The 27,755-nt window shown below is 40.5% G+C and overlaps 1 protein-coding gene across 2 annotated transcripts in view; it reads right to left on the reverse strand.

Moving 5' to 3' along the window:
- fhip2a (FHF complex subunit HOOK interacting protein 2) overlaps nucleotides 1-27,755 on the reverse strand; it is a 39,240-nt gene that overhangs the window by 5,298 nt on the left and 6,187 nt on the right. For both annotated transcript variants that reach the window (XM_057848333.1, XM_057848332.1), the window contains exons 4-17: nucleotides 27,019-27,188; nucleotides 26,771-26,875; nucleotides 26,544-26,666; nucleotides 25,756-25,956; nucleotides 25,478-25,674; nucleotides 19,276-19,390; nucleotides 19,117-19,193; nucleotides 18,844-19,036; nucleotides 18,416-18,579; nucleotides 16,355-16,498; nucleotides 13,442-13,532; nucleotides 13,234-13,377; nucleotides 12,558-12,698; nucleotides 6,830-6,933 (exon numbers count right to left, since the gene is read on the reverse strand). In XM_057848333.1, coding sequence (XP_057704316.1) covers nucleotides 6,830-6,933; nucleotides 12,558-12,698; nucleotides 13,234-13,377; nucleotides 13,442-13,532; nucleotides 16,355-16,498; nucleotides 18,416-18,579; nucleotides 18,844-19,036; nucleotides 19,117-19,193; nucleotides 19,276-19,390; nucleotides 25,478-25,674; nucleotides 25,756-25,956; nucleotides 26,544-26,666; nucleotides 26,771-26,875; nucleotides 27,019-27,188 — 1,969 coding nt within the window. The remainder of the gene's footprint in view (nucleotides 1-6,829; nucleotides 6,934-12,557; nucleotides 12,699-13,233; nucleotides 13,378-13,441; nucleotides 13,533-16,354; nucleotides 16,499-18,415; nucleotides 18,580-18,843; nucleotides 19,037-19,116; nucleotides 19,194-19,275; nucleotides 19,391-25,477; nucleotides 25,675-25,755; nucleotides 25,957-26,543; nucleotides 26,667-26,770; nucleotides 26,876-27,018; nucleotides 27,189-27,755) is intronic.

Genomic DNA, 27,755 nt, shown 5'->3' on the forward strand with positions numbered 1-27,755 from the left:
AGAGATGGCCTCTAAACACTTTTTGTGTTAGATGGTATATATTTTTTCACTGTTCTTCACTGTTTGGTCTGCTGTATATAACCTGTTTTGACTAGAGCATGTATAAAGGCAAAAAACGCCTATGGCTATACCTGTTGTTTATGTTGAATTGTCAAATATAAGACTATTTATTCAAAATTTTTTGGGTTGAATGTTCATCCTAACATGTTGAATAAATATTACAAAGTTTCAAAACGGTTCGTTACGCAGGTTTGGTTGTCAATTGGACATCAATATTAAAAATTTTGACAAAACGATTTTGGAATTTTTGGTCTTTTTGGGCCCAAAATGATGATTTGTAATTGGTCAGTGAAGGAAACAACAGTTTGGACATGAAGTTCAAGGTGTCACAAAAAAGGGACCAAACCAGGCCATCGTAAACAATTCTTTCTTTGAAATATAAAGGCAACTTCAAAGGCATGCAAAATCAGACAAAATAGGCCCAGACCTTAAAGGGTTAACTCTGAGGGCCCAAGTACACCAGATGCATGATCGTTCCGGTTCCGGTCCGCCTCAGTGTTTACTGCGTGCCACGCAGTACGTCAAAAACAGGCAAATCATACCGGCTGCGCACGGCTGCGGTCTGCCAACTCCGTTCCCTCTTGAGCGCTCACATGATCGCGCGCTATAATGTGCCGTTTAAAACAACGACACACGGAGTCTATACTCATCAGAGAAGCAGAGAGAGAGCACATTTTTTCTTTGCATATTGATATTTTAGTTATGTCTGTCTCTTAATTCCAGATTGACTGCATCATGTTGAGATCAGGGCTCAGTGTGTGGGGAGAAGGGGGGCGGGGCCCTATTATGCCATTGGTTGTGTCAGTGGGTTTATATGTTTGTGCGCATTTAAAATTTATGGCACATAACATCTCATAGAGCTGTTATAAACAACTGTTAAATAATCTGTAATATTTATAAAATGGATAGCGAATTATATACTACACGACCTAAAAAACAGCGTACTTGGAATTGGCGTCTCAACACTGCAGATTCCTGTGTCCAGCGCAAACTGTTGGTTTTTCTATGAAAAGTCAAGTAAAATGCAGGAAAGAAAGAGAAACGTCTTGAATAGACCACCAGGTCGAAACTTGTGGGTGTCTCTTTATTCACTTTCGTACTTTTCCCCCTCGACTCTGTATACAAACCGACATGATGTGTGCGCCGGGCACGAGAATTTCTGCAGTGGGACTTTTAGATACGCTGCTTTTTTTTCCGCTCAAAGTTCTCAGCACTTCGTGTGTTTGATATCATTGCCAGAAAAACACACATAATAGGACACCTTGCAGCTTCGCTTTTAATGCTGTCCTTATAATAACGATCTGCTGCATCGTATATCACTTTGTGACTTTCCACCTCCATGATGAAGCGCTCATCATCCATCTTCGCTCGCGTTTAAACCGTGATTAGGCACCTGGGCTTTTGACCTCCGGCCCAGCTCCGCCCATTTTGACGGATGCGTGTCCTGCAAAAATAGAAAATAGCCTATACCATCCGGCGGGCATGTGGCACGCCGGAGGTGGTTCACAGTCAATCCGGAGCACTGACGCGGCCGGTATACGTTGAACAATAGGATGTAATGGGAACGGATTGGCTCCAGCGCTATTTTTTAACGGAGTCGGACCGGAACCGCAGCGATCATGCATCTGGTGTACTTGGGCCTTTCGGCTGCATTGACGGTGCACGACACCCAATCCATTTAGACTGTGGGTTTTCAGGGCATTCACAGGTCATTCGCAGGTCACTTGCGGTTCATTTTAGGGCATTTATAGGTCATTTCCTGTTGAGTTTGAGTCACTGCCTATTTATTTGGGTGATTCCCAGGCAGTGTTGTTAAAAACGGCGTTATTTTTTTCAGCAGTGAGTAATCTAATTAATTACTTTTCTCATTTTGGCAACGCCGTTACCGTTACTGAGGCGGGAAAGGTGTGCGTTACTATGCGTTACCATGTTGGTTGAATGACGCGAGAAAAGAGAGGGATGGACTCAAGGAGACGAGAGAGCTGAGCAGATGTGGGGAGGCCGTTGCAAACGCGATGCTAGGTGGCTCCAAAAATACCTGAGTATAGCTGATAGCCTACAAACTACGCCCACATGATGCCTCTGTAGATATCACATATATACTGGACTGTCTCAGAAAATTAGAATACACAATATTCTAATTTTCTGAGACAGTCCTGTACATTAATCCACCATTTAAAGCAGGGGTGTCCAAACTTTTTGCAAAGGGGACCAGATTTGGCGTGGTAAAAATGTGGGGGGCCGACCTTGGCTGACGTCCTTTACATAGAACAATATACAGGACTGTCTCAGAAAATTAGAATATTGTGTATTCTAATTTTCTGAGACAGTCCAGTATATAGAACTAGATGCAAATGACACACACGGCGGCATTAGCAACATGTAAAAAGAACTAGATGCGTTAGTAAAAATCCGCCATCTTAAAGCAGTAGACTTCTCAGGAAGGCTCTGTTGTAGAGAACTTTCCTAGCGAATCTAAGTAACTTTTTATCTAAAAAATCTATCTGTAAATGATGAAACTGTTTTAAAACTTACACATGTCGAAAGTAGACAGAAGGGAACTAATGCAATAACGGGAGCAATTTTAACAACTTTAACGGTTAATTCACAACATTAATGAGTTCCACACATAGCAAACGTTCATCTCTAGTTATCGCAATATCCGTAATACCCCTGTGTCTAGTTAAGTTTAGGGTAAAGAATTGAGCTAGGGCCAATTGTCCCAAAAACTCTTTAAACTTCACATTGTGCTTTTTTTGTGTGTGTGTGTGTTTTTGTTTTTTTCTTTTGAGAAAAAAAAAACATGAAAATTATCACCAGTTACTTTACAAAGTAACTAATTACTCTTACATTCAGGTAACTGAGTTACTAACGCAATTTCTTTTTGGGAGAAGTAATTTGTAACTGTAATTAATTACTTTTTTAAAGTAAGATTAACACTGTTCCCAGGTCACTTTCTGTTCTGTAACTCAAAATCAACAGGAAGTGACCCATTAAATACCCCAAAATCAACAGGAAGCAACTGAACATCAACAGGTAAATGACCTTAAATGGCCCAAAATTACCTCATTGCCTGGCATTGGCTGCCACTGACAGCCATAGACGTTCAATCCATTTGATGTGGGAGGGATGGCAGCGAATGAACATTTGTGAAAGCGGGGAGGAATTGCAGTCAAATTAAAAGCCTACCTGGCGTCCTATCGCTGCGATCGCTATCATCCACCGGCTAGACCCCTGACTGCCTTCAAGGGATATGATCTACGGAGTTCCTTGGAGTTCCGTTATCGGTGGCTTCGGCTGACTAACCGGGACGTCGGGACGCTACTTCTGCGTTGTCGGCCGGTGAGGCTTTCCCTGCGTGGCTCTGTGCCGGGGAACCTTCGCCCGCTCCGCGGCTTCACCCCCACAGCTGAGCACTCCCTGGTTCACTCAGCGCTAATTAACACAAGGTCCCTTACGAATAAGACGTTTATTTTGAACGACTTCTTTTCGACACATCATTTGGATTTCCTTTTTCTAACGGAGACCTGGCTGAAACCAGGTGAATGCAGCGCCTTTTCGGAGCTCCTCCCATCTGGATGCTGTTTTTTCAGCACCCCGCGAGCGTCTGGCCGTGGTGGCGGCCTGGCTGCTGTATTCAAGGACAAGTTCAAATGTAGGACCATAACTGCTCATAATTATTCAAGTTTTGAACTGCAGTTATTCTCTATCGGGCTTTCTCCCCCATTGCTTTGTGCCACTATTTATCAGCCCCCTGGTTTTAACAAGGATTTTATCCAGGAGTTTTCTGAGTTTTTATCAGACTTTATTCCAACATTTGGCAGGGTTTTAATTTGCGGGGATTTTAACATTCACGTCTGCTGCTCTGCAAATCAGCTGGCGAATGAGTTTAAAGGACTTCTGGACTCATTTGGCCTCACCCAGTCTGTGAATGCACCAACTCATGAGCATGGTCACACTTTGGATCTGGTGATTTCGCTTGGACTTTCAGTCTCCATCAGAGAAATAGTGGATACTGCCATCTCGGACCACCTTCCCATCATTTTTGACTTTGCTGCCCCTTTGTCTGCAGAAAAGCTAATTTCTCCAGCTTGTTACCGCCGGCGCATCACTCCATCCACAGCAGGAGAGTTTGTGACTGCATTTGGAGACCTACAGCAGCATCCTGACGCCGTTCTGCCTTCTCCTGTCTGCTCAGACAGTCTTCTCTCCATTTTTTGTTCCACCTGCACTGCTGTTTTGGACTCCATTGCCCCTCTACGGCAAAAAAGTTCCAAACCCAAAGCCACTCCATGGTTTAATGACTATACCCGCCTGCTCAGGCAAAAATGCAGGCGGGCTGAACGTCAATGGAAAAAGGACAAACTCCATGTTTCTTTGGAATTGCTGAGGGACACCTTGGCTGCCTATCAGGAGGCCCTAAAACAGGCCAAGTCGAATTATTTATCTTCTATTATAAATAACAGCTCCAGCCATCCAAGACTGCTTTTTAACACAATTGACTCTGTTTTAAACCCGCACCCCACTGTCTTAACTGATGTGTCAGGTGCCACTTGTGAGGAGTTTCTCGCTTTCTTTCAAAACAAAGTCTCTTCGGTTAGGCAAAATGTCTGCAATTCGGGTATCTCATCAGATAATCTACATCCTCCAGAACTGCTCACTGTTTTTGAACAATTTGATCTCCTTTCATTGTCATCTCTATCTGAAATAGTTAGTGGCATGAAACCCACTAACTGTCCGTTAGATATAATTCCAGCTGGCCTTCTAAAGGAAGTCTTTAGTTGCCTCGGACCAAGTCTGCTGGCTCTTATAAATAACTCTCTCAGTACCGGTTCTGTCCCAGCTGCCTTCAAACAGGCTGTAGTCAGACCCCTTCTTAAAAAACCCCATCTCGACTCCTCCGTGCTGTCCAATTTTAGACCCGTCTCCCACTTGTCTTTCCTTTCTAAAGTTTTAGAAAAAGTTGTTTTTATTCAATTGCAAACATTTCTAGAGACAAACTCCATCCTTGACAAGTTTCAATCAGGCTTCCAGTCCAGACATAGCACTGAGTCAGCACTGTTAAAAGTGCACAACGACATTTCCCTTTCTGTAGATAATGGAAACCCAGCAATCCTTGTTTTACTAGATCTCACAGCAGCATTTGATACAGTCGACCACACAGTCCTTGTATCTCGTCTAGAACACTTTATAGGTATCCGTGGTAAAGCTCTACAGTGGTTTAAATCGTACCTGGAACATAGGACCTTCTCAGTAATGATTGGGGAATTTTCCTCCTCACAAACCTCTCTGTCTTGTGGGGTGCCACAAGGCTCCATTTTAGGGCCTGTTCTCTTTGCACTTTATCTCCTACCTTTAGGATCAGTTATAAAAAAACATAATATCTCTTTTCATTTTTATGCTGATGACCTGCAGCTGTATCTCCCCCTGAGACCCAACGAACAAACTGCTCTCACTAAATTAATGGAGTGCATATCCGATGTGAAGCAGTGGCTAGCGCAAAACTTTTTACATCTTAACGAAAGCAAAACTGAATATATTACTTTTGGCACACCTTCTATGTTAAATGCCCTTGAGCCCAACCCTGGCACTCTGGCTCCCTTTTCTAAAACACATGTTAAAAATCTCGGAGTGATATTCGATTGCAGGCTCAACTTTGAAAAACAGATTAGTTCTGTTGTAAGAGCAAGTTTTTTCCAGCTCCGTCTCTTGGCCAAAGTGAAGCCTTTTCTTACTCGCCACGACCTGGAAAAAGCAATTCACGCTTTTATAAGCTCGAGGCTGGATTACTGCAACGCACTTTATGTTGGTCTTCCCAAGTCCTCAGTTTCTCGTCTCCAACTTGTTCAAAATGCTGCTGCTCGATTTTTAACAGATACACCTAGACGTGAACATACTACCCCCGTGCTATCATCGCTCCACTGGCTTCCAGTCCATTTTAGAATTGATTTTAAACTTTTACTGTTTGTTTTTAATTCTATTAATGGCCAGGATCCTTCTTACTTATCAGAAATTTTAACCATCCGTAACTCTGGCAGGAGTCTTCGCTCTACCGGCCAACTTCATTTGCAAGTCCCAAGGTCCAAACTCAAACAGTGGGGAGACCGATCTTTTGCGGTTGCTGCACCCAGGTTATGGAATAGTCTTCCCCCGGAGATCCGCACCACTACAAATTTGGGCCTTTTTAAATCTCGTTTAAAGACACACCTTTTTAGACTCGCCTTTCCCCAAGATTAGTTTAGCCTGGTTTTATTTCTTTAGGGTTTTTAATGTTTTCGGATTTTATCTGTTTTATTGTTTTGTTTGCTGTCTGACTAATCGTGATGCGATGTTTCGTTTCTTTTTTTTCTTTTCTTTTCTTTTCTTCCTAATGTCATTGTATAATACTTTCCTGGCTTTTATTTACTATGTGCCATGTTTGTCTTTGTTGTAAAGCACTTTGGGGACCTTTCGGGTTTTGTAAAGGGCTATATAAATAAATTTGATTTGATTTGATTTGTTCGCTGCCACTTCAAATGGATTGGACGTCTACTAGTGATAAACTCGTTCCAATTCACAGCAGAAGCTTGTTTTTCTGTTCATTAGTTGTTAGTCAGAAAATCTTTCTAGGATATTCTAAAAATGTATAGATAATCTTTGTATCGTCAGATCATCGTTAATGTGAGCTTTGTATCGCAAATCGTATCGTATCGTGAGGTACCAAGAGGTTCCCACTCCTAATCAAAACACACACTGGCGATGGCAATTCACTTGGAGCGCCTGTACTTACGTGACGCCTTCAGGCTCCAGGGCCAACAACCTCTTTCTGACCAGGAGTAGTTTAGGGGTGAAGTCCGGGATGCGCTGAATCCTTAACATGAGGTCGCCCACCACCTGTCGACGGGAAGCAGTCACTAAAAATTCTGGGAATTAACCCCTTAACGCCAATATTTTGAACATTAACTCATCAGCTTTCATTGACGGCAACAGAAAAGAAATATTATAGATGGCGACGATTATGATTTGGGCGAATGTGCACTGAACGTGTCATATTTTTGTCTCATGAACGTTACTGTGAACGAGGTTATGAACGCCGATCACAACTGCTAGTGTGAGCGGCGTTCAACATACGCGACTACTGCGGTATACAATGGGGCAAATAAGTATTTAGTCAACCACTAATTGTGCAAGTTCTCCCACTTGAAAATATTAGAGAGGCCTGTAATTGTCAACATAGGTAAACCTCAACCATGAGAGACAGAATGTGGAAAAAAAAAAAAATGAAAATCACATTGTTTGATTTTTAAAGAATGTATTTGTAAATCATGGTGGAAAATAAGTATTTGGTCAATACCAAAAGTTCACCTCAATACTTTGTTATGTACCCTTTGTTGGCAATAACGGAGGCCAAACGTTTTCTGTAGCTCTTCACAAGCTTTTCACACACTGTTGCTGGTATTTTGGCCCATTTCTCCATGCAGATGTCCTCTAAAGCAGTGATGTTTTGGGGCTGTGGTTGGGCAACACGGACTTTCAACTCCCTCCACAGATTTCTATGGGTTTGAGACTTGGAGACTGGCTAGGCCACTCCAGGACCTTGAAATGCTTCTTACGAAGCCACTCCTTTGTTGCCCTGGCTGTGTGTTTGGGATCATTGTCATGCTGAAAGACCCAGCCACGTCTCATCTTCAATGCCCTTGCTGATGGAAGGAGATTTTCACTCAAAATCTCTCAATACATGGGCCCATTCATTCTTTCCTTTACACAGATCAGTCATCCTGGTCCCTTTGCAGAAAAACAGCCCCAAAACATGATGTTTCCACCCCCATGCTTCACAGTGGGTATGGTGCAATTCAGTATTCTTTTCCCTCCAAACAGGAGAACCTGTGTTTCAACCAAAAAGTTCTATTTTGGTTTCATCTGATCATAACACATTCTCCCAGTCCTCTTCTGGATCATCCAAATGCTCCCTAGCGAACCGCAGACGGGCCTGGACGTGTACTTTTTTCAGCAGGGGGACACGCCTGGCAGTGCAGGATGTGAGTCCCTGGCGGTGCATTGTGTTACTGTGGTCCCAGCTCTCTGTAGGTCTTTCACTAGGTCCCCCCGTGTGGTTCTGGGATTTTTGCTCACCGTTCTTGTTATCATTTTGACGCCACGGGGTGAGGAGGGAGTTGAAAGTCCGTGTTGCCCAACAACAATTAGTGGTTGACTAAATACTTATTTGCCCCACTGTACGTGATGTCAACTCTTTAAATTTTTTTTTTTTTTAAAGCACCGTAACTCTCGCGTACATCTCACAAGATATCATATAACAGATCAGTGATTTTCCCCGAGTCTTATCCCGATGGCTGTGTGAACCCAGTGTGATCATGGGACACGTAGTCTGTAATACCACATTCACGAGTTCAGCATCAGAGTGTTCCCAACAAAACTGCAGATAAAGCCATAGGCTAAAAACACAATTAAAAACAAACCTTAATAGTGGAAAACTGTCCAACCTGGCAACTCAAGCTGCCTCACAGCTATGTTGTTTCAAAAATATGGCAGCTTTTGCTCCCGATGCTTTTATGGCGGCAAATAACCATTCTTTTACATGTAGTTGGACTATTTAGCATCTTTGGATAATATTTAATAGTGATGCACGATATTCATTTTTTTAAAACAGATATCAATAACTTCCTACTCCTCAAGGCCGATACTAATACGAGAAACGAAAATTTATATAATTTTAGAACCCTAACCAGAATTTTCACGATGACATGAACATTATCATAATGAACAAAACAAAGACAAGAAGAGTTTTGACTTCAAATAAAGTGCCCATATTCATTTTCTCAAATAAATATAATTTGAGTCAACCATAATCAATCAGTCAATATCATTGACGATGTGTTCCACTGAACAATGAGCACTGTCAGCAGATAAAACATTTAGTGCAACAGGAGAGGAGACTTCTGTGATCTTGGCCCACGAAATAACTTTAACTTGGTAATTATAGGACAGCAAGCCTATCAATAACCAAAAGGCCTCTCAAGAACTTGTAAACATAACACTAAAGTTGAAACAATTGGTAATTGCCACAGTAAGGTTTATCACTCAATGATGGGAAAACACGGCTTCTAGAACGGTAACAAAAGTTTGCGCACTGGCAAATCAGTAGTGGAAACATGCACAATCCCATTATCAATCCCAGCCAACAAAATGATGGTCATCTAGTTGGCCTTTTTTTTCTTGTCTCAAGAATAAACATACATTGGTACGAACTATTGTTGTTTAATTTTGCTTGTAGAGATTTGGTCTTTTTTATCCGTTTAAAATACTGTAAGAGCAAACAACAAATGTTTACTATCGTATCGTTTTCACACTGTATGGAACCGTATCGTTCTTAAACTGTATCGAATCGTATGGAATTGCTCTGCCTTAAAAATGTAACATTTTTTAATCGAATCGTAACCTGTGTATCTAGATACATATCGAATCGCTTCATGCCAGAGATTCCCCAGCCTACATTTAAAGTGCCTGTGACACGAAAAAGCATGTTTATTTCATAATACACGCGGTATTTTATGCTCCTGAATGATATGGACCGCTTGGATGTGTGTGGAAGCGATCGCTATATTTATTTAGTTTTTTGAATCCCGCGCCAGGAAAATGAGTGACTTCCGGCTTCGGTCTTGCATTGAGGAGGAGGGCGCTGTGACGTGTACGGTAGAAGACGTCCTCTTCACTATACAGCGTACTGTTGTGTATGGGGACGAATGATTCAGCTGATTTTGCGGATTAATACGTTTATTTTTCGCATCACGCCAGCCAAACGGCTGCAGAAAAATCATTCTGTATGAGGGAGAGGCGTATGCGCCTTTTTGGAGTTTCAAAAGGTTCCCATTCACCGTGGATATTTACTGTGGGACCATTGGACGTACGAGGAAGTGAGTAAACATCTTGTTTTGTATTATGTCAAATACGAATACAGCGATTACAAAGTAAACACTACAAACTTAAATGAAGGACTACTTACGTTTGATCATTGATAGGCATGTAAAAAGCTGTCCTAATGGTCATTAGCAGCAGCCCGTTAGCTGCACAACAACTCCAGCCACCCTCCTCCGGGGAACAAACTGTAAATTGCTCTTTGCCGGGCGGTTTGCCGATCCGCGACGACAATAGACAACCGGGTCGTCATGACAAATAATCCAGGATAGTTATGTGTGATTTTCCGCTTTGAAGACTTTGAAACATCACTCGGTTCGGGTTAGCATGTCGGCTAGCTGTCACTCCTTCTGGTTTGTTTACATTCTCCGAAGCCGGGGAAGGGAAATGACATATGTCCGATTTAGGTGTCATAAAATATAGTTCGGGAGGTGCGACAGTAAAGGTGAAGTCGACAGTTTTGACCATTATGGAGTAATTTTGCCATGTCGTCCTGAATAAATGCATTTTTATTATTTCATATTCCATTCAGCACAAGACTGTTATTTGTCATGACCATGCCATTTATTTAGCAATTGGGGAAAATACTTGGATAAAAAGAATATCCTGTAAAAATATTGAAGTAAAGAGACAGAAACAATGACATTTTGCCGCTCTCTTCGTCGCGTTTTCCTCATTGTGAATAGTTCCCCCTCGACGGGCTGACTGGTCCTTCTCAAGCCATTTATATAGCTATTGGGGAAAAATACTTGGATAAAAAGAATATCCTGTAAAAATATTGGAGTAGAGAGACTGAAACAATGACATTTGGCGGCTTTCTTCGTCGCGTTTTCCTCGTTCTGAATAATTCCCCCTCAATGGGCTGAATAGTAAAATCGATGAGCCCAGTCTACCGCTGACGTCATCCACCTGTTGGGGACGCTAAAGCCCTATAATGGTAGGCGTGGCTAACTGGCAGATTAAAAGGCTAATTTCTCGTCATCTGTGCTTTGCTAAGTTGTTGTATATAGTCGAATCGTCTCAAAATATGATTCTAATTCACATAATAATGCCATTTAAGACTTTTTTTCTCGTGTCGTATGCTCTTTAAGTGAGTTTTATGAACAGGTCAGTACCGACGCAGATTATAAATTGAAGATGAATCTGACACAGTTTCAGTGTTTAAGTGGATAAAATAATTGCTGTATGTGGTTCTAATATCGACTGTCTATAATAGCTTGCAGCAATTATTGAGGTGAAGAAAGAACTACAAAAGTAAAAAAAAAAAATACTAATAATAATTTAAAAAATAAACTACAAAACTACAAGTTCGTTTTTTGAACCATGAACTTTAGTTCAAAATTATTAACTATGAACTGAACAGTTCATTTTAAAGGGAACCACAGAGAGAAAGACTTGTAGTTCCTTAAAGATAAAATTTATTAGTTAAAATAATTTGATACTAAAACCGCTCTTGATGTTTTCGTTTTTTGTACCATTTGTAAAATTTGTTTAACTTGTAGGTAGCCATTGTTGTTGATGTCGCAGGATGGTGATGTCACTGAGTTACCCTGCCGGGCTCCCAGACTATGACTAGCAACATAAACATGTCATCTGTTCAGCCCTTTCAATTTGAACCTGAGAGGAACATTAATGAGCATGACAGCACTGTTGATATTTCACAAAATGAGCAGCAAACGCAAAATGAACAGAAAAGACGGGATGAAATGAGAGTAGGATAAAATCGGTGCTCTGCCAAAATGTGCTACACCAATGAAACTTGCTACAAGAGGCGAATTTAACACCCAAAATACTACCGTGCGCTTTCAGCTATTTTGTTCAGATGCATACAGACAGAACATACGAAAGATGCCTTAAAAATACATAAACTTAGTAAAATCAAATGAGGGTGGTTTAAATAGGCTACATGACTAATGTGGTCAACAGATCAACAATCTGCTTTAAAGCTACCACAAGAAAACACAATGCTTAAAAGTATGAGAGGTAAACACATGCAAAAAATATTTTGACGCAATTAATAGGTAATAAAAAAAGAGTCAATTAAAAAAAAACAAATAAAAAAATAGCCACTTTTAACCGATGTGCGCATGTGTTGGACGTCCCGTTGCGCAGAAAGGAATTGCAGAACACCGGTAGTGTTCGTCTAGTGACAGTGACAAACTACGTCATCACCCTGAGCATCCATTGCGGGCATAAAACACGGCGCCCTCCGTAGGTCAAAATACACTAAATATGATAGATTTTTAAATTTATGGCAATATTTTATTTGTTTCTAATAATATTTTAGCATAGAAGAACAATTGTGGCTTATTGGAGCCTACAAGTCTTTAGGTCTGAGGTTCCCTTTAAAATTTGTCAACTGCAATTTGAAATAGTTCATGTAGAAAATGTAGAAAAAGCTGTCACTTTCCCAACGATGATGGATGGTAGCTTTTGCATTACATGCGAAGCTACCATCAATAAACATGATTTTATGCATGGTGCAAATTAGCGAAAAACAGCAATCTATGGTAAAAATGAGGCTGCTTCGTTCTGGAATATTCACGCCGATAGTCATCGAGGGGTTAAGAGACACGTGAACTCACCCTGACGATAACAGAGAACAGAGAGCGGCATCCGGGAGCCAGGTTGATGTAGGGGTCCAGCAGGTACTCGTGCAGGTGGGGGTGCGGTAACAAGGACAGTTTGGACAGAACCGCCGTCACTTGCAGGTTGACGTCGTACGGCTGAAAGACGACAGGCATATAGTATGCAAGGTTGCCAAGGATATCTTTAAGTTTTTAGCCATTTTAATTATGAGAATCCATTTGGGCTGGAGACTAGCTATTACTGAAAAATGGCGCGATCCGTCCAGAATTCCGATCACGTGATCGAATCAGGATATCTCTAAAAAATAGCCTTTTTTTTTTCCCTGTTGTAATCAGTGACCACCCACCCCTGTACCGAGGTACGCACCAAACCGTGACTTGTGTGTACCGTTACACTCGTACATACAATATTTGATATTTTTTTTTAAAAAATTTCAAGCATTTTTTTTCTTAGATTATTTGTTGTCGTTATGATTTGGTCTCAGAACAAGTCAACCTTCTCAGAAACTGCAGGTTTGCATGTGGTATTATTTAAAATTTGATGGGTGGCATGTAAAATGTCCTTCAATTTTGGAAAAATCCATTAACATATAAAAACAGATTTCATACTCGCACACATCATGTCAAGTTACCCAGACATTTTAGTCAAATGCCTGAAGAATTGCAAACTGACCTGATCTAGGATGCGCCCCATCCTGTCAAAGAGGACTTTAAGGAAGTGACCCTCAAAGAAGGGGAGCTCCAAGTTGCATTTCTCAAATGCTTTGGGGGTTCCTCTCCAATCCCAGCGCTGACAGACCCCACAATAGTCTCGGAACTGACAAGATCAAGCAGTCTGGATTAAAGCACGCTCTCTCTCACAACAATCGTAGAGTGCTCACCTGTCTGTGCGCATCTCGGAGGTACGTGTCGTAGCCGCTTCCTTCCACAAAGTATGACGATTTTGCTTCGTCGGGCACCAAACACAAGAAACTGCACAAGGTGATGTTCAGGAAAATTAGAACGCAAAAAAGGGATCGACAGGCAGGGGCGGATCCATCAGGGTGGCATGGGGTGGCAAATGCCACCCTAAGAGAGAGGCTTGCCACCCCTTTTGGCATAATGAAAAAAAAATGAAAAGCTCCTGTCATTTTGCCATTATTGCCATCAATTAAGTAATAGTGTCAGTGAAGATCCTAATAGAGGTCCTTCTAAAAAAAAATAGCATATTGTGATAAAGTTTATTATTTTCTGTAATGTACTGATAAACATTAAAATTTCATATAACTTAGATTCATTACAACTGAAGAAGTTCAAGCCTTTTATTGTTTTAATATTGATGATTTTGGCAAAAAAGTCAAGAAAAACCAAAAATTCCTATCTAAAAAAATTAGCATATTTCATCCGACCAATACAAAAAAGTGTTTTTTTGATACAAAAAAAGTCAACATTCAATTAATTATATCAGCTATGCACTTAATATTTGGTCGGGAATCCTTTTGCAGAAATGACTGCTTCAATGCGACATGCCATGGAGGCAATCAGCCTGTGGCACTGCTGAGGTGTTATGGAGGCCCAGGATGCTTCGATAGCGGCCTTAGGCTCATCCAGTGTTGGGTCTGGTGTCTCTCAACTTCCTCTTCACAATATCCCACAGATTCTGTATGGGGTTTTGGTCAGGAGAGTTGGCAGGCCAATTGAGCCTGGTTCTACCAGGTAATGCCATGGTCAGTAAACCATTTACCAGTGGTTTTGGCACTGTGAGCAGGTGCCAGGTCATGCTGAAAAATGAAATCTTCATATCCATAAAGCTTTTCAGCAGATGGAAGCATGAAGTGCTCCAAAATCTCCTGATAGCTAGCTGCATTGACCCTGCCCTTGATAAAAACACAGTAGACCAACACCAGCAGCTGACATGGCACCCCAGACCATCACTGACTGTGGGTCCTTGACACTGGACTTCAGGCATTTTGGCATTTCTTTCTCCCCAGTCTTCCTCCAAACTCTGGCACCTTGATTTCCGAATGACATGCAAAATTTGCATTCATTTGAACAAAGTACTTTGGACCACCGAGCAACAGTGCAGTGCTGCTTCTCTGTAGCCCAGGTCAGGCGCTTCTGTCGCTATTTCAGGTTCAAAAGTGGCTTGACCTGGGGAATGGGGCACCTGTAGCCCATTTCCAGCACATGCCTGTGCACGGTGGCTCTGGATGTTTCTACTCCAGACTCAGTCCATTGTTTCTGCAGGTCCCCCAAGGTCTGGAATCGGCCCTTCTCCACAAACTTTCTCAGGGTGCGCTCACCTCTTCTGGTTGTGCAGCGTTTCCTGCCACACTTTTTCCTTCCCACAGACTTCCCACTGAGGTGCCTCGATACAGCACTCTGGGAACAGCCTATTCGCTCAGACATTTCTGTGTCTTAGCCTCTTGCTTGAGGGTGTCAATGATGGCCTTCTGGACTGCAGGCTAAACCAAACTACTATTTCAGTATCAAGTTAACATATAGCAGTAAACAAATATACAAAAATAACAGTAAATAAAAAACTCCAGTCCCCATTCTGTAACAGCAGCTTTAAACTACATTCAATTAATTTAATGTTGTGAATCAACTGTTAAAGTTGTTAAAATTGCTCCCATTATTCCATAATTTCCCCTTTGTCTACTTTTGACATGTGAAAGTTTTAAAACTATTTTTAAGATAGATTCAAGTCAACATTTTACCGATTTAGGAGTATTTTAGATAAAAAGTTAATTAGGTTTGCTTGGAAGGTTCGCTACAACAGCCTTGCAGGGAAGTGTACTGCTTTAAGATGGCGGCCGTTTACTAACGGCCGTATCTAGCTTTTTGTAGATGTGCTGCTCACGCTACCGAATCAATGGTGCATCTAGTCCTATATAAATGTTATCTACCATTACATTATGTGGATGACGTACTTTGTAGCAGCTTTTCGGCAGCAGTCAGGTATGTTGTTGTGTTTTTTTATCTCGTGGCATGAGTTGAGCATTAGCATTACCCGAGGTGCCGGGTAATGAGAAGCATGATGTTTAGCTACTCTCGCTGCGTTCTTCCTCGTTGCGCCCTGAAGACCGCGCGGCGCGCTGAGTGTGTTGTACTTCCGCTTTACTTGGCATATTTCAATAATCGGAATTTGGATGTTTGTGAATCGTTCTCGAATCTTCCACGGCTGAACTGCGAATAATCGGAAATTTTGCACACCTCTATTTAAAATATATGAAAGTCTGATGTTTATCAGTACATTACTGAAAATAATCAACTTTATCAAAATATGCAAATTTTTTTAGAAGGATCTGTAATAATAATTCTATAAAAAGATTGTATGAAGCTAAGTTTCTGTTACTGTATGCCAGTTTGTAAATAACACTTGGGCCTTTTTATAGTGCCTACATTTGATTTCTTAGCAAACTCTGAATCAATATGTCACACTAGGAATGTAAAAATAGATTTGTTAAGCAAAATTGAACATAATTCAAACATAATGCAAAATGATTCCGTTTTTGTAAAAAAAAAAAAAACATACACACCAAAACTGATTTCTATTTTTATAGCTTTAGGTAAATAGGAACTGATAGTGTTAAATTTCTTCGTAATTTTGCATTAAATTGATCGAAGGCTCTTGAATCGATTCGTCGCAGAATATATCAGTTTCCAAAGAATCGATTATGCACTATACCATGATTAAATATTTGCTACCCTCAAAAAGTTCCTGCCGCCCTCTTGCCACCCCGTGAATAATTTTCTAGATCCACCCCTGACGACGGGACATTTTTCTGCAGTATAATGAGCGACTCACGAACCTGTTGACAATCTTGTGGACTTCGGTTTTCCCGTCTGACTTGTAGTGGTCCGGACTCTGGGGCGGAGAGGGGCTGAGCCAATCGGAGGACAGCCTGCTGTCTGGAGAGAGGTCGTCACCAAACAAAGGGTCTTCCTCCAGGTCACTGAACAAAACCATACAGCAATTATTGACCATTTACAATATGTTGAATGTTACAGTAGGACATTGCTATGTATGCGCTATAAGCTGTTTTGTCATGATTTTTTTTTCTCAGGTGTCTGCAAACATGAAGTCCATGATAACCATTAACATCAGGGAACAATTTTGGAAAAAAAAAAAAAAGTCGAGTTTGTTTTTTTATGGCTAAAAATGGCATGCAAATTCCAAATTCGCTTAGTTTACCCATTTACAATTGTTAGTACTTGCACACAATCATTACAGTGGCCATATTCAATGTAAAGACAAAATAGTCTAATCATGCCGGTTTCTTTCATATTTCATTTTTTGTTTATAAAACAAGCACATATTTTAAGTACAGTATTTTTCATTTATTTAGGGAAAAAAAACTTTGTTTTGGATTAAAATGGCCAGACAAAAAATGAAAATGATATTGGATAATATCGATATTGCTTTTCTCCATAATGGTCATATGCATGTTGCCTTCAAAAATATATAGTGGTGCAGTATAGGCACTTTTTCCATAGCTTAAGTTGTTCTCTTATTTTTCCCAGAATGTTTATTCAGAAAACCTTGAAATTGGTACATTTCTCATTAAAGCATCCAGTAGGGCATCACAATACAATTAGCCTTAATATGTTAAGTCTACTACCGCATATATCGGTTTGATATCAGTACCGGATTTTGGGGCTTAGCCAATATCGGGATATCGGTTAAAAAAAATAATTACTGGACAACTGTAGTGTACTGCATGTATTTTTTGGGAAATAAAAATATATTAACTTTTAAGCAATTTTGCTTCTGGGCAAAAACAATTTTGTGCTGAACACATTTTGCAAAGCCAAATTGCATTTGTTGCAAAACAGTGTTGTTTTCATCAACGATGACGATAAAAAAAATATTTTGTCAACGAACAATTTTTTTCCAAGAAAATAACGTCACGATGTCGCGCTGAAAATGTGTCTTGGGAGACTAAAACATAATGAGATGGATCCTAGTTGTCGTCTGGCGACATGAGAACGAGGTGAAAATTCGCTTTTTCGGTCATAAATTCACAATGTGCGATATTTTCTTATTGTATGTGTAGTTAGCACTCATTTAACAGTGTTTAGTCGTGTCACTCATGCGACGTTCTGCACCCCCCCTTATCTTGGCTAGATATGCCATGTTGCTTTCATCACACTAAACTTAGCTCACTTGTAGTGTTCATGTTAGCATTATTATTTAGCGCGGTGACTCTGTCTTCGCAAACTCTTGGAAAACATTTTACATACAGTTCGTGTCATCCAGGTGAGTTTAATTGATTGCAAATAATGTGATATTTTCCTGCTGAGTGTGTATTATCATTATGAAAAGGGTGATGTTCTTGTAGAAGTTATGTGTCTGTCGTCTGTCATGTTCATTTGAAATTGTTGGAAACCTTTATTTATTAATTTATTTATTCATGGAGTAAAACTTTTTAAGTTTATAAACGAAAACATTTTGAGAAATGTCGACAAAAACTAGACAAATTTGTCTTGAGTTTTCGTTGACTAAAACTACAGAGACAAACACATTTTGAAATGATTAAAATATGACTAAGACTAATAAGTATTTTCGTCCAAAAGACGAAAATTAAAATGGCTGCCAAAAACAACACTGTTGTAAAACTTATTCTTTTGAATATCTACCTTGATTTTTTTTTTTTTTTTAATCAAAATGAAATCTAGATATGACATTTGTTTCAAACATGATATCTTACATTGCAAGCTCCCGTTGATACTTCAGGACTTCAAAACATCATATGGTGCATTACATTAAAAATGCTGAATTGCTTGCACATTTCAAAAGCACATCATGCTGGTGCATTTGCTTTATTGCCTATGATAAGATGATTCTCCATGCTGGGGTCGGGGATCCTTACACAGCATCATGAGGCTGGCCGTTTTCAATGGGCTCTCGCTCCTCGGGAGGTTTGTTCTCCAGATAGTTCCTTTCCTCCAGGTTACGCAGCGCTAAACTGTGCAAGATGTGCTGGTTGGGCTTCTGGATGAGTTGCTCAAAAAGCCTCAGCGTCATGATGCTGATCTGTAGATGAGAGTGGGGTGAAGGAATGAGGCTCAGTCGTCAGCGTAGCACGACAGCAACATGCTGACAGAAGCTGTCACCGACTTCTGATATAATTAATCCTCCGTTTTTGTGAGGACAATGTGCACAATAGCTTTGTCAGATATTATTTGAAGGCTTTGGTAGATAACATGAGTCAGTGCTTTTGTGGTAAAACGACTAGAAAAAGAAAGGATTCTGAAAGACAAAGCCAAATTGACAGGATGACTGAAGAGTGAGGACGACCTCATCCGAAAGGTGGTCACAGTGTTCGATGAGGCGGTGTCTGAGGGGCTTCTGAGTGATCGTAGATGGAGTCTCTGCCTCCTTCTCCTCCCCCAACAGGAAGTAAACCATTTCCTGAAGCAGTGCCTCAGACGTCACCTGCCTGATGATCCTGTTTAGCAGCGCTGTCGACGTGAGGATGCCCACCTCAGACCTACGACCGAGCGAACTGACGTTAGATGCAAATCCTGACACAGAAAGTAGGACAACTGACTTGAGTTGGACGGGACTTACGTCTGCATGAGCTGCGGTTCCATAACGCACGCAAAGAATCTCTCTCGCACTGCCTTGGCCATCACAGAGGCCGCTGACTGAAAGCACAAAATACTACTTATTTGTATCTTGTTTTACCATTTCAGCGACAAGGTGACACTAGAAAGAGCTGCTAAAGACCTTCTGAGCCTCTTTAATGAGCTGGTCACAGTAATCCAGCCAAGAGAGGAAAGAGATGAGTGGCCTCTTCCCTGCAAACACTGCTGTATCCTCCTTCACATTATACACATCAAGACTGAAAAGAACACACACAGAGGAAAAAAAGATCAATAGGGCTGCCACAAACTTTGGGTGGGAACTAGGGTTGTTCCAAAAGATACATGATAATATCGGTTACCGATAATTATCGGCCGATAATGGCAATTATGACGTCACACAGACAATACAGATTAAAAAAAAAAAAATCAACCGATAATGCAATCCGATAATTATATACTTGATTTAGCCTCCAAATGTGCGCAACCGAAGCAGTTTTCTCCACTTCTCCACTGCCGCCTGCTCAAACCCTCCCCTCTCTGAAGCCCCTGTGGGAGAAGGGGTTGAGGAGTACGGCGTCATAGAGAAGGCGGTGTTACACATCAGTGTTGAGGCGCTCTCACTAGCGTGCGTTGATTTTCCCGTGTGTGAAATGAAATAAACGACGCTCTCGCCATCTACAAAACATGCACTGCAGAAGTTCCACGAGGCGTAAAGAAAGCGTCCTCATTGAACACCACTAACCCAGCAGCCATTTAAAACTGCATCGCAAAGATTTTTGGAACGAATACGAGGCTGCTGCTAGCGCGAATGCTAAATCTATTGTAAACACTAATAAACTATAAAGGAAGCTACGGGGCTTGTGACGATACAGAGACGCTGTGGTCCACCCGGAGTCGGGTTGTTTGGGAATGCAGCCCAAAGCGGGTGGTAAACTCCCATTTATGGCTAAACACCTCACGAGACCGAGAGTTGACAAGTAGCTGTCTTCCGACGGAGCCCGCCGATCCGGCAGGCTGCCGCCTCGCTCTAGGCTGGCAGAGCAGAGCCATGCTGCTGCACCTCATACGCTGCAGCGAGCCAGCCCGGGCGGGCGGATATCCGGTACGAACTTAGCTGCTGCTGCCACTCCAGTTCAAGACAGAGGCCTGGCGCGGGTGCTAACTTGGTGGCCGGACGGACTGAAGGGCACAGGCGGGAGGAAATTCCCGAAATGGCCCGATAGTAATGCAGTTTATACGACCACGATTCTTCGTGAAAGACATGCTGATCACATCAGTTTTACCACGGACATTTGGACAAGTGATGTCAAGTAAGCATGTTTATCATGACGGCACAGTGGTTAGTTGATAATTGTAACATGCACCAAACCACACAAAGAAGTCATCCAGTCAGTAATGCATTCAGTACGCTTTAAATTTATGACGTCTTAATCAGATCATTCTTCTTAAATCTAGTCAAATAATTTTCCCCATCTTGTTTTGAGTGTTAAAGACTAGTTAACAGATGAATGCGCCAGATTATTCCACTTACTTGAACTAAATATTGCCATTTGTTCTTATTAAGCCCAAACATCTAAAAAAAATAAGGTAGTTTTTCACCTAAATCAAGAAAAAATTGCTTTAGAATAATGTTTTGAACCATACATATTCTTGAATAAAGAACATTTCTGACAAGTTTTTTTTTTTTTAGGATTATGTATAACAATTTATTGCTTAAAATAAGGCTGTTAAGCTTATTTTCAGCTGGCTATTTTTCTTCAAGAAATCCGAGTGAAATATACTTGAAGTGCTGGCAGTTAATTTCACTTATTTCCAATAGATTTACACTGAAAACAAGGAAATTTAACTAGTTTTAAGGAGTTGTGTTTTTGCTGTGTAGTAATGTATACGTTAGGAATGGCTTACTTTTAAAGCCATTTTTGTGCAACTTAGGTATTTACTCTGTAAGTAATTGTTGCCAAAAGTTTACCATTACACAATGTCAGACTCTCTATTTAGATGTTGGAATTTACTACTTGTTCACATTTGATGTTGAAAAAAGAGCAATAATATTTTTGCAAAGCAATATTTTCTCTTGTGTATACTTTAAAATTTTACATAAATCTTTTAATAGAATTATCGGCTTGACATTATCGGTTATCGGTTGGAACAAGGAGGAAATTATCGGTTATCGCTATCGGCTGAAAAATGCATTATCGTGCATCACTAGTTGTTCCGATCAGATATTTGGATCGGATCTACCGCCAATATGCGCATAAAATTGTGCATCGGTATCAGATCGGCCGACACGGAATAATTTCGATCCAGACTCCCGATCCAGTTTTTAAAGAAAACCCGGTCAAGGTTTTCCAGCGCCCCAATTTACATAATCCATTCCAGTTTTTGCTTTGGTTTCCCTAAAATCCGGTCCGCATTTTACGGCACACCTTCAGCACACTAGCGTTACCGTCTCCCAATTTACCTCCGTGACATCTCCTACATTATGACTGCAATTTAATTTCAAAGTTTATTCGTAAAAATATCAGCTGTCACCTGAGCATCTTGAAATGCTTGTCTTTGTAGAAAAAAAATCTAACCATCATGCTGGGACTGCATCCAGGGCAAACAGCTGAAGGAAGTGTGTAGAATAGATGGAGCAACAAAGTGGGGAGAAGATTGGGGAGTAGAAGTCATGTTTGGTTTAAAATAGTATTATTTGCACTGATTTTTTTAAAGCCTTGCTACAGTTGTACAAGAGCAGAGAACTGATGCTGAGTTAACCCTATTTTCCACTGAGGTTGTTTGTATGTTTTGCTTTTTTAAGACAGTTTACAATATTATTTGCAAGTTTTACTGACTGAATATGCCATTTCTGTTTCTTATTATAATGTTTTGTTTGTTATTTTAATGTTTTGTGGTAATCACTGAAAAAAAAAACAGGTCAGTTTCTTGTTACCAACCATTGTATGTTATTCAAACTCCCCTAATTTAGTTGGCTAGTTGTTATCAAGAGTACTAAAACCCTTTTTAACATGAGTCTGACAACTAAGTAAGGAGGCTAAATAACGTTAAACTTTAATACATGCTCAGATAGGCCGGTATCGGATCGGAAGTGCTAAACAATATCGGTATCGGATTGGAAGTGCAAAAACCTGGATGGAGACATCCCTACTGGGAACCAATGGGTACCTCGCGATACGATATGATTTGCGATACACGGCTCACGACAACAATGATCTCACGATATGGCGATACAACAATTAGCGATACATGGGTCGAGAAAATCATTCTTGGATATAGGGTTGCAGCTATTGATTATTTTAGTAGTCGATTAATCTATCAACTAGTTAGTTCGAATAATCGAGTAATCTGATTAGGAACATTTAATGCAGTACAGAATAAATTTTAAGAGGTGCAAAATAAAGGCCTGCTAAGATTGCACTTTCAAAAGAGCATTAAATGTGAATACAAAATCTAATTCCCGAGTGTTTTTTTTCCAAACGATGCAGAATTGCACTTTCATTACACAAGAGCAATAAATCCATTTAAAAATGAATAAAAATACCTGAGCATAGCCTCAAACGGTAAAAAAAATATTAAATGAGGACAACAAAAGAACAACTGGTTAACTTGCATAGCAAAAGTCTGCTAGCTTAAATGCGATACAATGCTTTTTTTTTTTTTTTTTTTACACGTTCTTAACAAATCATTCGAACAGTTATTCCCACAAAAAATAGCTAAATATACCTATAAACTAATATACGAATGCATTAAAAAAAACATTAGCTCAAAAAAAAACTTACCTTATGTTGGTCTTAACAAAGAGCAGCTGGATTCAGCCATGTTAAATGAGTAATCTCATATTCATTGTTGCCACTAAAGGGCAGTGTATCCACCCAAATCAATAAGACTAAATGCAAACACTTTCAAAACAAACCATTACAACGCCACTCAAATGTAAGGAATACTCGATTCGAGCTTTTTTTTCCTCATTGAATTACTCGAGTTACTAGATTAGTCGTTGCAGCACGACTTGGATACTCTCCAAAACAACTAATAAAGAGAAAAACAAGCTATTTTTGTCCTTTTGCTGTGAATTGGAATGAATTTATCACTAGTCGATGTTCGCTGCCATCCCTCCTATTTCCAACAGTTTGGATGTCTATGACTGTCAGCGGCAGCCAGGCAGTGAGTTAATTTTGGGGCATTTCACATCATTTCCTGTTGATTTTTAACAGGAAATAGCCTATAATTGCCCTAAAATGAACAAGAAGCGACCTGTAAATGCCCACAAAAGACTGTCTATTGCTGGTTGTGAATGCTCTAGTTTCTGTGCCATTGACAGCGCTAGACGTCCAATCCAGTCAAAAAAATTTGGGATATCTACCACCGTCAATGCTAGCTAGTGAGCTAACATACACACCATTCTAATGGAAGATTTTGATAGCTACCTGTTGATTCTTAATTTTTTTTAAACAGCGAACATTAAACAACCATAGTTTAATGAAGGAAGCAGAATAGATACACAACGCCATCTTATCACAGAAGCCCAACGTGTGCGTCACGAGCAAGATTGATGCACCAACTCTTGCAATCAGTTCTCCCGAACACCAACAAGGACAAAGAGCAGCGCGCTTTGTCCTAAAACAAGTAGAGCCAGCCCGGATAACAAAGTTGACAGCAGGCGCTTGGGACGTCAAGACCAGCGTCGGTCGCTGTGGCAACCACGTCCCATCCACGGACGAACCTAACCGCCCAAAACCGGCCACAGAGGGATGGCCCCGAAACAACACTCAGCCACACCTTCGGCCCGGCCTACTCCACCATGGACTTAAAAAACACTGGACACTGAGATAACACAGATTTTGCTGCTGGGTAACATTTTCTATGTAGCCTTGTTTTGGATCCAGACCTGTTCCTCCGTCGTCTGTTTTTTGCCTTGTTTTTGACCATTGTCGACGAATAAATTGTTAACCTGTTTTCGGTGAGCCTTCTTCAAACTTTTGGAACATGGAGTCAGTACAAAGGGTTAACACAAGAGGTGAACACGCGGAATTTCCGCCTTCTCGGTTGGCGCACGGAAGCGGTAAGCAGCGGAGCACCATTTCCGTTCGGCTGTCGCCGTTTCCGTGTGGCTTGGCCGGGCGAATTCCAACATACGATTTCCGGTATATTTGGTCAATCCGCACATGTTAAAATAATTTGTTCTGACCAAAAGTGTGATGTCTGATAAGAAATTTAAACGTACATTTACGTAAACATTGCCATTAGAGTTAAGAGTCACAAAAAATGAGTATTGACTATTTATTTAATCTATAGTCATGGATAGAGGTGTGCAAAATTTTCGATTCTTAGATTATTCGCGATTCGGCCGTGGAAGATTCGAGAACGATTCACAAACATCCAAATTCCGATTATTGAAATATGTCAAGTAAAGCGGAAGTACAACACACTCAGCGCGCCGCGCGGTCTTCGGGACGCAATGAGGAATGGAGCGAGAGTAGCTAAACATCATGCTTCTCATTACCCGGCCCCTCGGGTAATGCCAATGCTCAACTCACGGCTCTAGCTCAACTCATGCCACGAGATAAAAAAACACAACAACATACCTGACTGCTGCCGAAAAGCTGCTACAAAGTACATCCACATAATGTTACGGTAGATATCATTTATATAGGACTAGATGCAATATAGATTCGGTAGCGTTAGCAGCACATCTACAAAAAGTTAGATACGGGCGTTAGTAAACGGCCGCCATCTTAAAGCAGTACACTTCCCTGCAAGGCTGTTGTAGCGAACCTTCCAAGCAAACCTAATTAACTTTTTATCTAAAATACTCCTAAATTGGTAAAATATTGACTTGAATCTATCTTTAAAATAGTTTTAAAACTTTCACATGTCGAAAGTAGACAAAAGGGAAATTATGGAATAACGGGAGCAATTTTAACAACTTTAATGGTTAATTCACAACATTAAATTAATTGAATGTAGTTTAAAGCTGCTGATACAGAATAGGGACTGGAGTTTTTAATTTACTGTTATTTTTTTTATATTTGTTTACTGCTATATGTTAACTTGATACTGAAATAGTAGTTTGGTTTAGCCTGAGAGTATTTTTGAACAATTTTGGAACTAATGTACAAAACATTAAAAAAATAAATAAATAAATAAAATAAATTAATTTTTAAAAAGGAGGGGGGGTGCATCAATAATCGTTTTATAATCGAATCGGAGCCTCTGAATCGTAATCGAATCGTTAGGTGCCCAAAGATTGCCAGCTCTAGTCATGGATTAATTGGACAGTTGATTAGTACTACTACACAATCAGCTTAGTGTTTGAATAATTATAAAAATAAAGGGTTTACCCCCAGTTGATAGACTCCACTGTCTCAATGTCCAAAGGGTCCATGGATGGTGGAAGGGCTTTATAAAGGGTGACCAGCCTGTCGGTCAAAAGCTCACAGAGCTCAGTGTTCTCGGTTAAGCACCTGGCAGCAGCAGGTTCTGGTAAACTGACCAGCAGCATCAGGCCTTCACAAGCCTTCACCACAATCCTACCATCCTAAACATTGGAAAACAGGATGCAAATCAGGAAATCAAACCTTTTGTTCTAAAGGTACATCTAAGAGTGAATGTTACTCACAGGGCTCTTTGTAAGGTTGAGCAGCGAGGTCACCAGATTATAATTATTGTTGTTATTGTTGCTTGGGTTTGGGACCGAAGCAGCAGCTTGTGCCGCCTCACTACCTTCTACATGTTCTTGACCAGTGTCGGGAGCCAACATGCCATCCTTCAGCCCATCCGTCCCACCTGGACTCTTGCTCTCACTTCTCCTACTCTTGTTCTAGAAATAACACCACAAATAAGTACCATATACACTCGCGTATAGGTCGCACCCCTAATTTGCGGTTTAAAAAGCAACTATTTTTTAAGAGACTAAACTGCTAATCTTTCATTTTTGACCATCCCAATTTTTTTTTCACTAACAACAGCATGCATTTTTGACATTCCGTTGGTCCTTTTAGCATTGGTCAACAACCAAATGCTAGCAGGCTAATGTGGCAGACTGAGACTTGACGTGATTGGTAGACAACATTGATTATATTTTTAGTGATTGACTGAGAGATAACCAATCCCCCAAAATGTATTAAATGGGGCCCGATTGATTGGCCAACCCATCGACCATTGCATCTTTACAAATAAGGGTTATGCTTTTATATATGTTATAAAAAAACAAATAACAAAATAAAAAAGTCATTACCTTTAATCATGTTGCATATGTATAAAAGTAGCCGAGTGTTTTTCGTACAAATAACTAATTATGACATCACTACTGCATTAATACAAATTGTCGATTGACGATAACGTGTTTTACGTACATCATCAACATCAACGACACAAACTAAGGACAGTCGTGAAATCGCAACCTACCTCAAGAAAGAAGTTGACAAGATATGGGTCCTGCTTCAGTTTGGCACAAACTATACAGAGGAACTGAATCTCTTCATTTTCTGTTGGAGCGGCAAGCACGTCCCCACACAGGCGGATTAGTTTCTGGCAGAAATAAGTTGAAAGTGTGTTACACAACCCATCCTGGAGGCAAACTTCAATAAGGAAAGTGTGACTGACACAAATATTGGAACTATTTATCATCACACCTGAACTGGTCTGTGCACATTAATGTGCGGCAGAAGAGGTTGACGGATGTGCGCCAGTAGCTTCGTGTAGAAAGTCAGCACCTGCTGCTTCATTCCTGGAGGGCACTAATGGGAAAGCAGCCTTCAAACAGCCATCCAGTTTACATTATACTTATCCTCAAAATGCTGCACGGGAAACATCCATCTAACTACCAACATCATCCGATTAAATTTGGCCAATGCCGTATTAAAACACGTCAGAGTCTTACATCTGCCTTGCCCAAAGTGTAAAGCGTCTCCAGGATCTTGTGATGCAGAAGATACTCCATGCAGGGTCCTGTCTCCCCAGATTCCCTTTCTAGCTCCTCCTGTGTCAGAATTTCCAGCATCTGCTCCAAGTGGGATGGGATGTTGGTGTCAGTGACTGGCGCTTTGTCATCTAAGAGCAGAAAGAAACATGTAAAGATAAGGTACATACCAACATTTTTGCATGACGGAACCAACAACTCTAATCACTGCAATCTTATATACCAAAAAAAAAAAAAAACTTCTACAATGACCATTGTCTAAGCAAAAAATGAAAAGTTTATGTTGTTCACAGTATGGAAACTAAATATGAAGATCGTGCTTAGTTTCATTGTTGCCAAAGTGTTAACTTTCCCCAAAGAAAGGATTTTCTACACAGCGATTCCTTCATAACCGGGTTATTATTTTTTTAGTTTTCCATAACGGTGCAATAATGTTTGACCAACTCAAACCGATAGCACACTCGCTCCAAATAATCACTCATCTATTTATTCATGTTGTGGATGTCAGCATGACACCTACACGCTGAAAAAGCAATAATTGTGCTAAGCATGTAACAAGACTCAGAAGATAAACATACAGATTTCTGAACTAATTGTAACATATTTTCAAGGATGGTAACCCCAGCAACATGCCTAAACAGCACTGGTTTAAACTCTTGGAATGCCAAGCATGTAACTTTCACTACCAACGGCAAGAG

Source organism: Corythoichthys intestinalis, chromosome 10 (assembly GCF_030265065.1).
Source record: "Corythoichthys intestinalis isolate RoL2023-P3 chromosome 10, ASM3026506v1, whole genome shotgun sequence".
NCBI lineage: Eukaryota > Metazoa > Chordata > Actinopteri > Syngnathiformes > Syngnathidae > Corythoichthys > Corythoichthys intestinalis.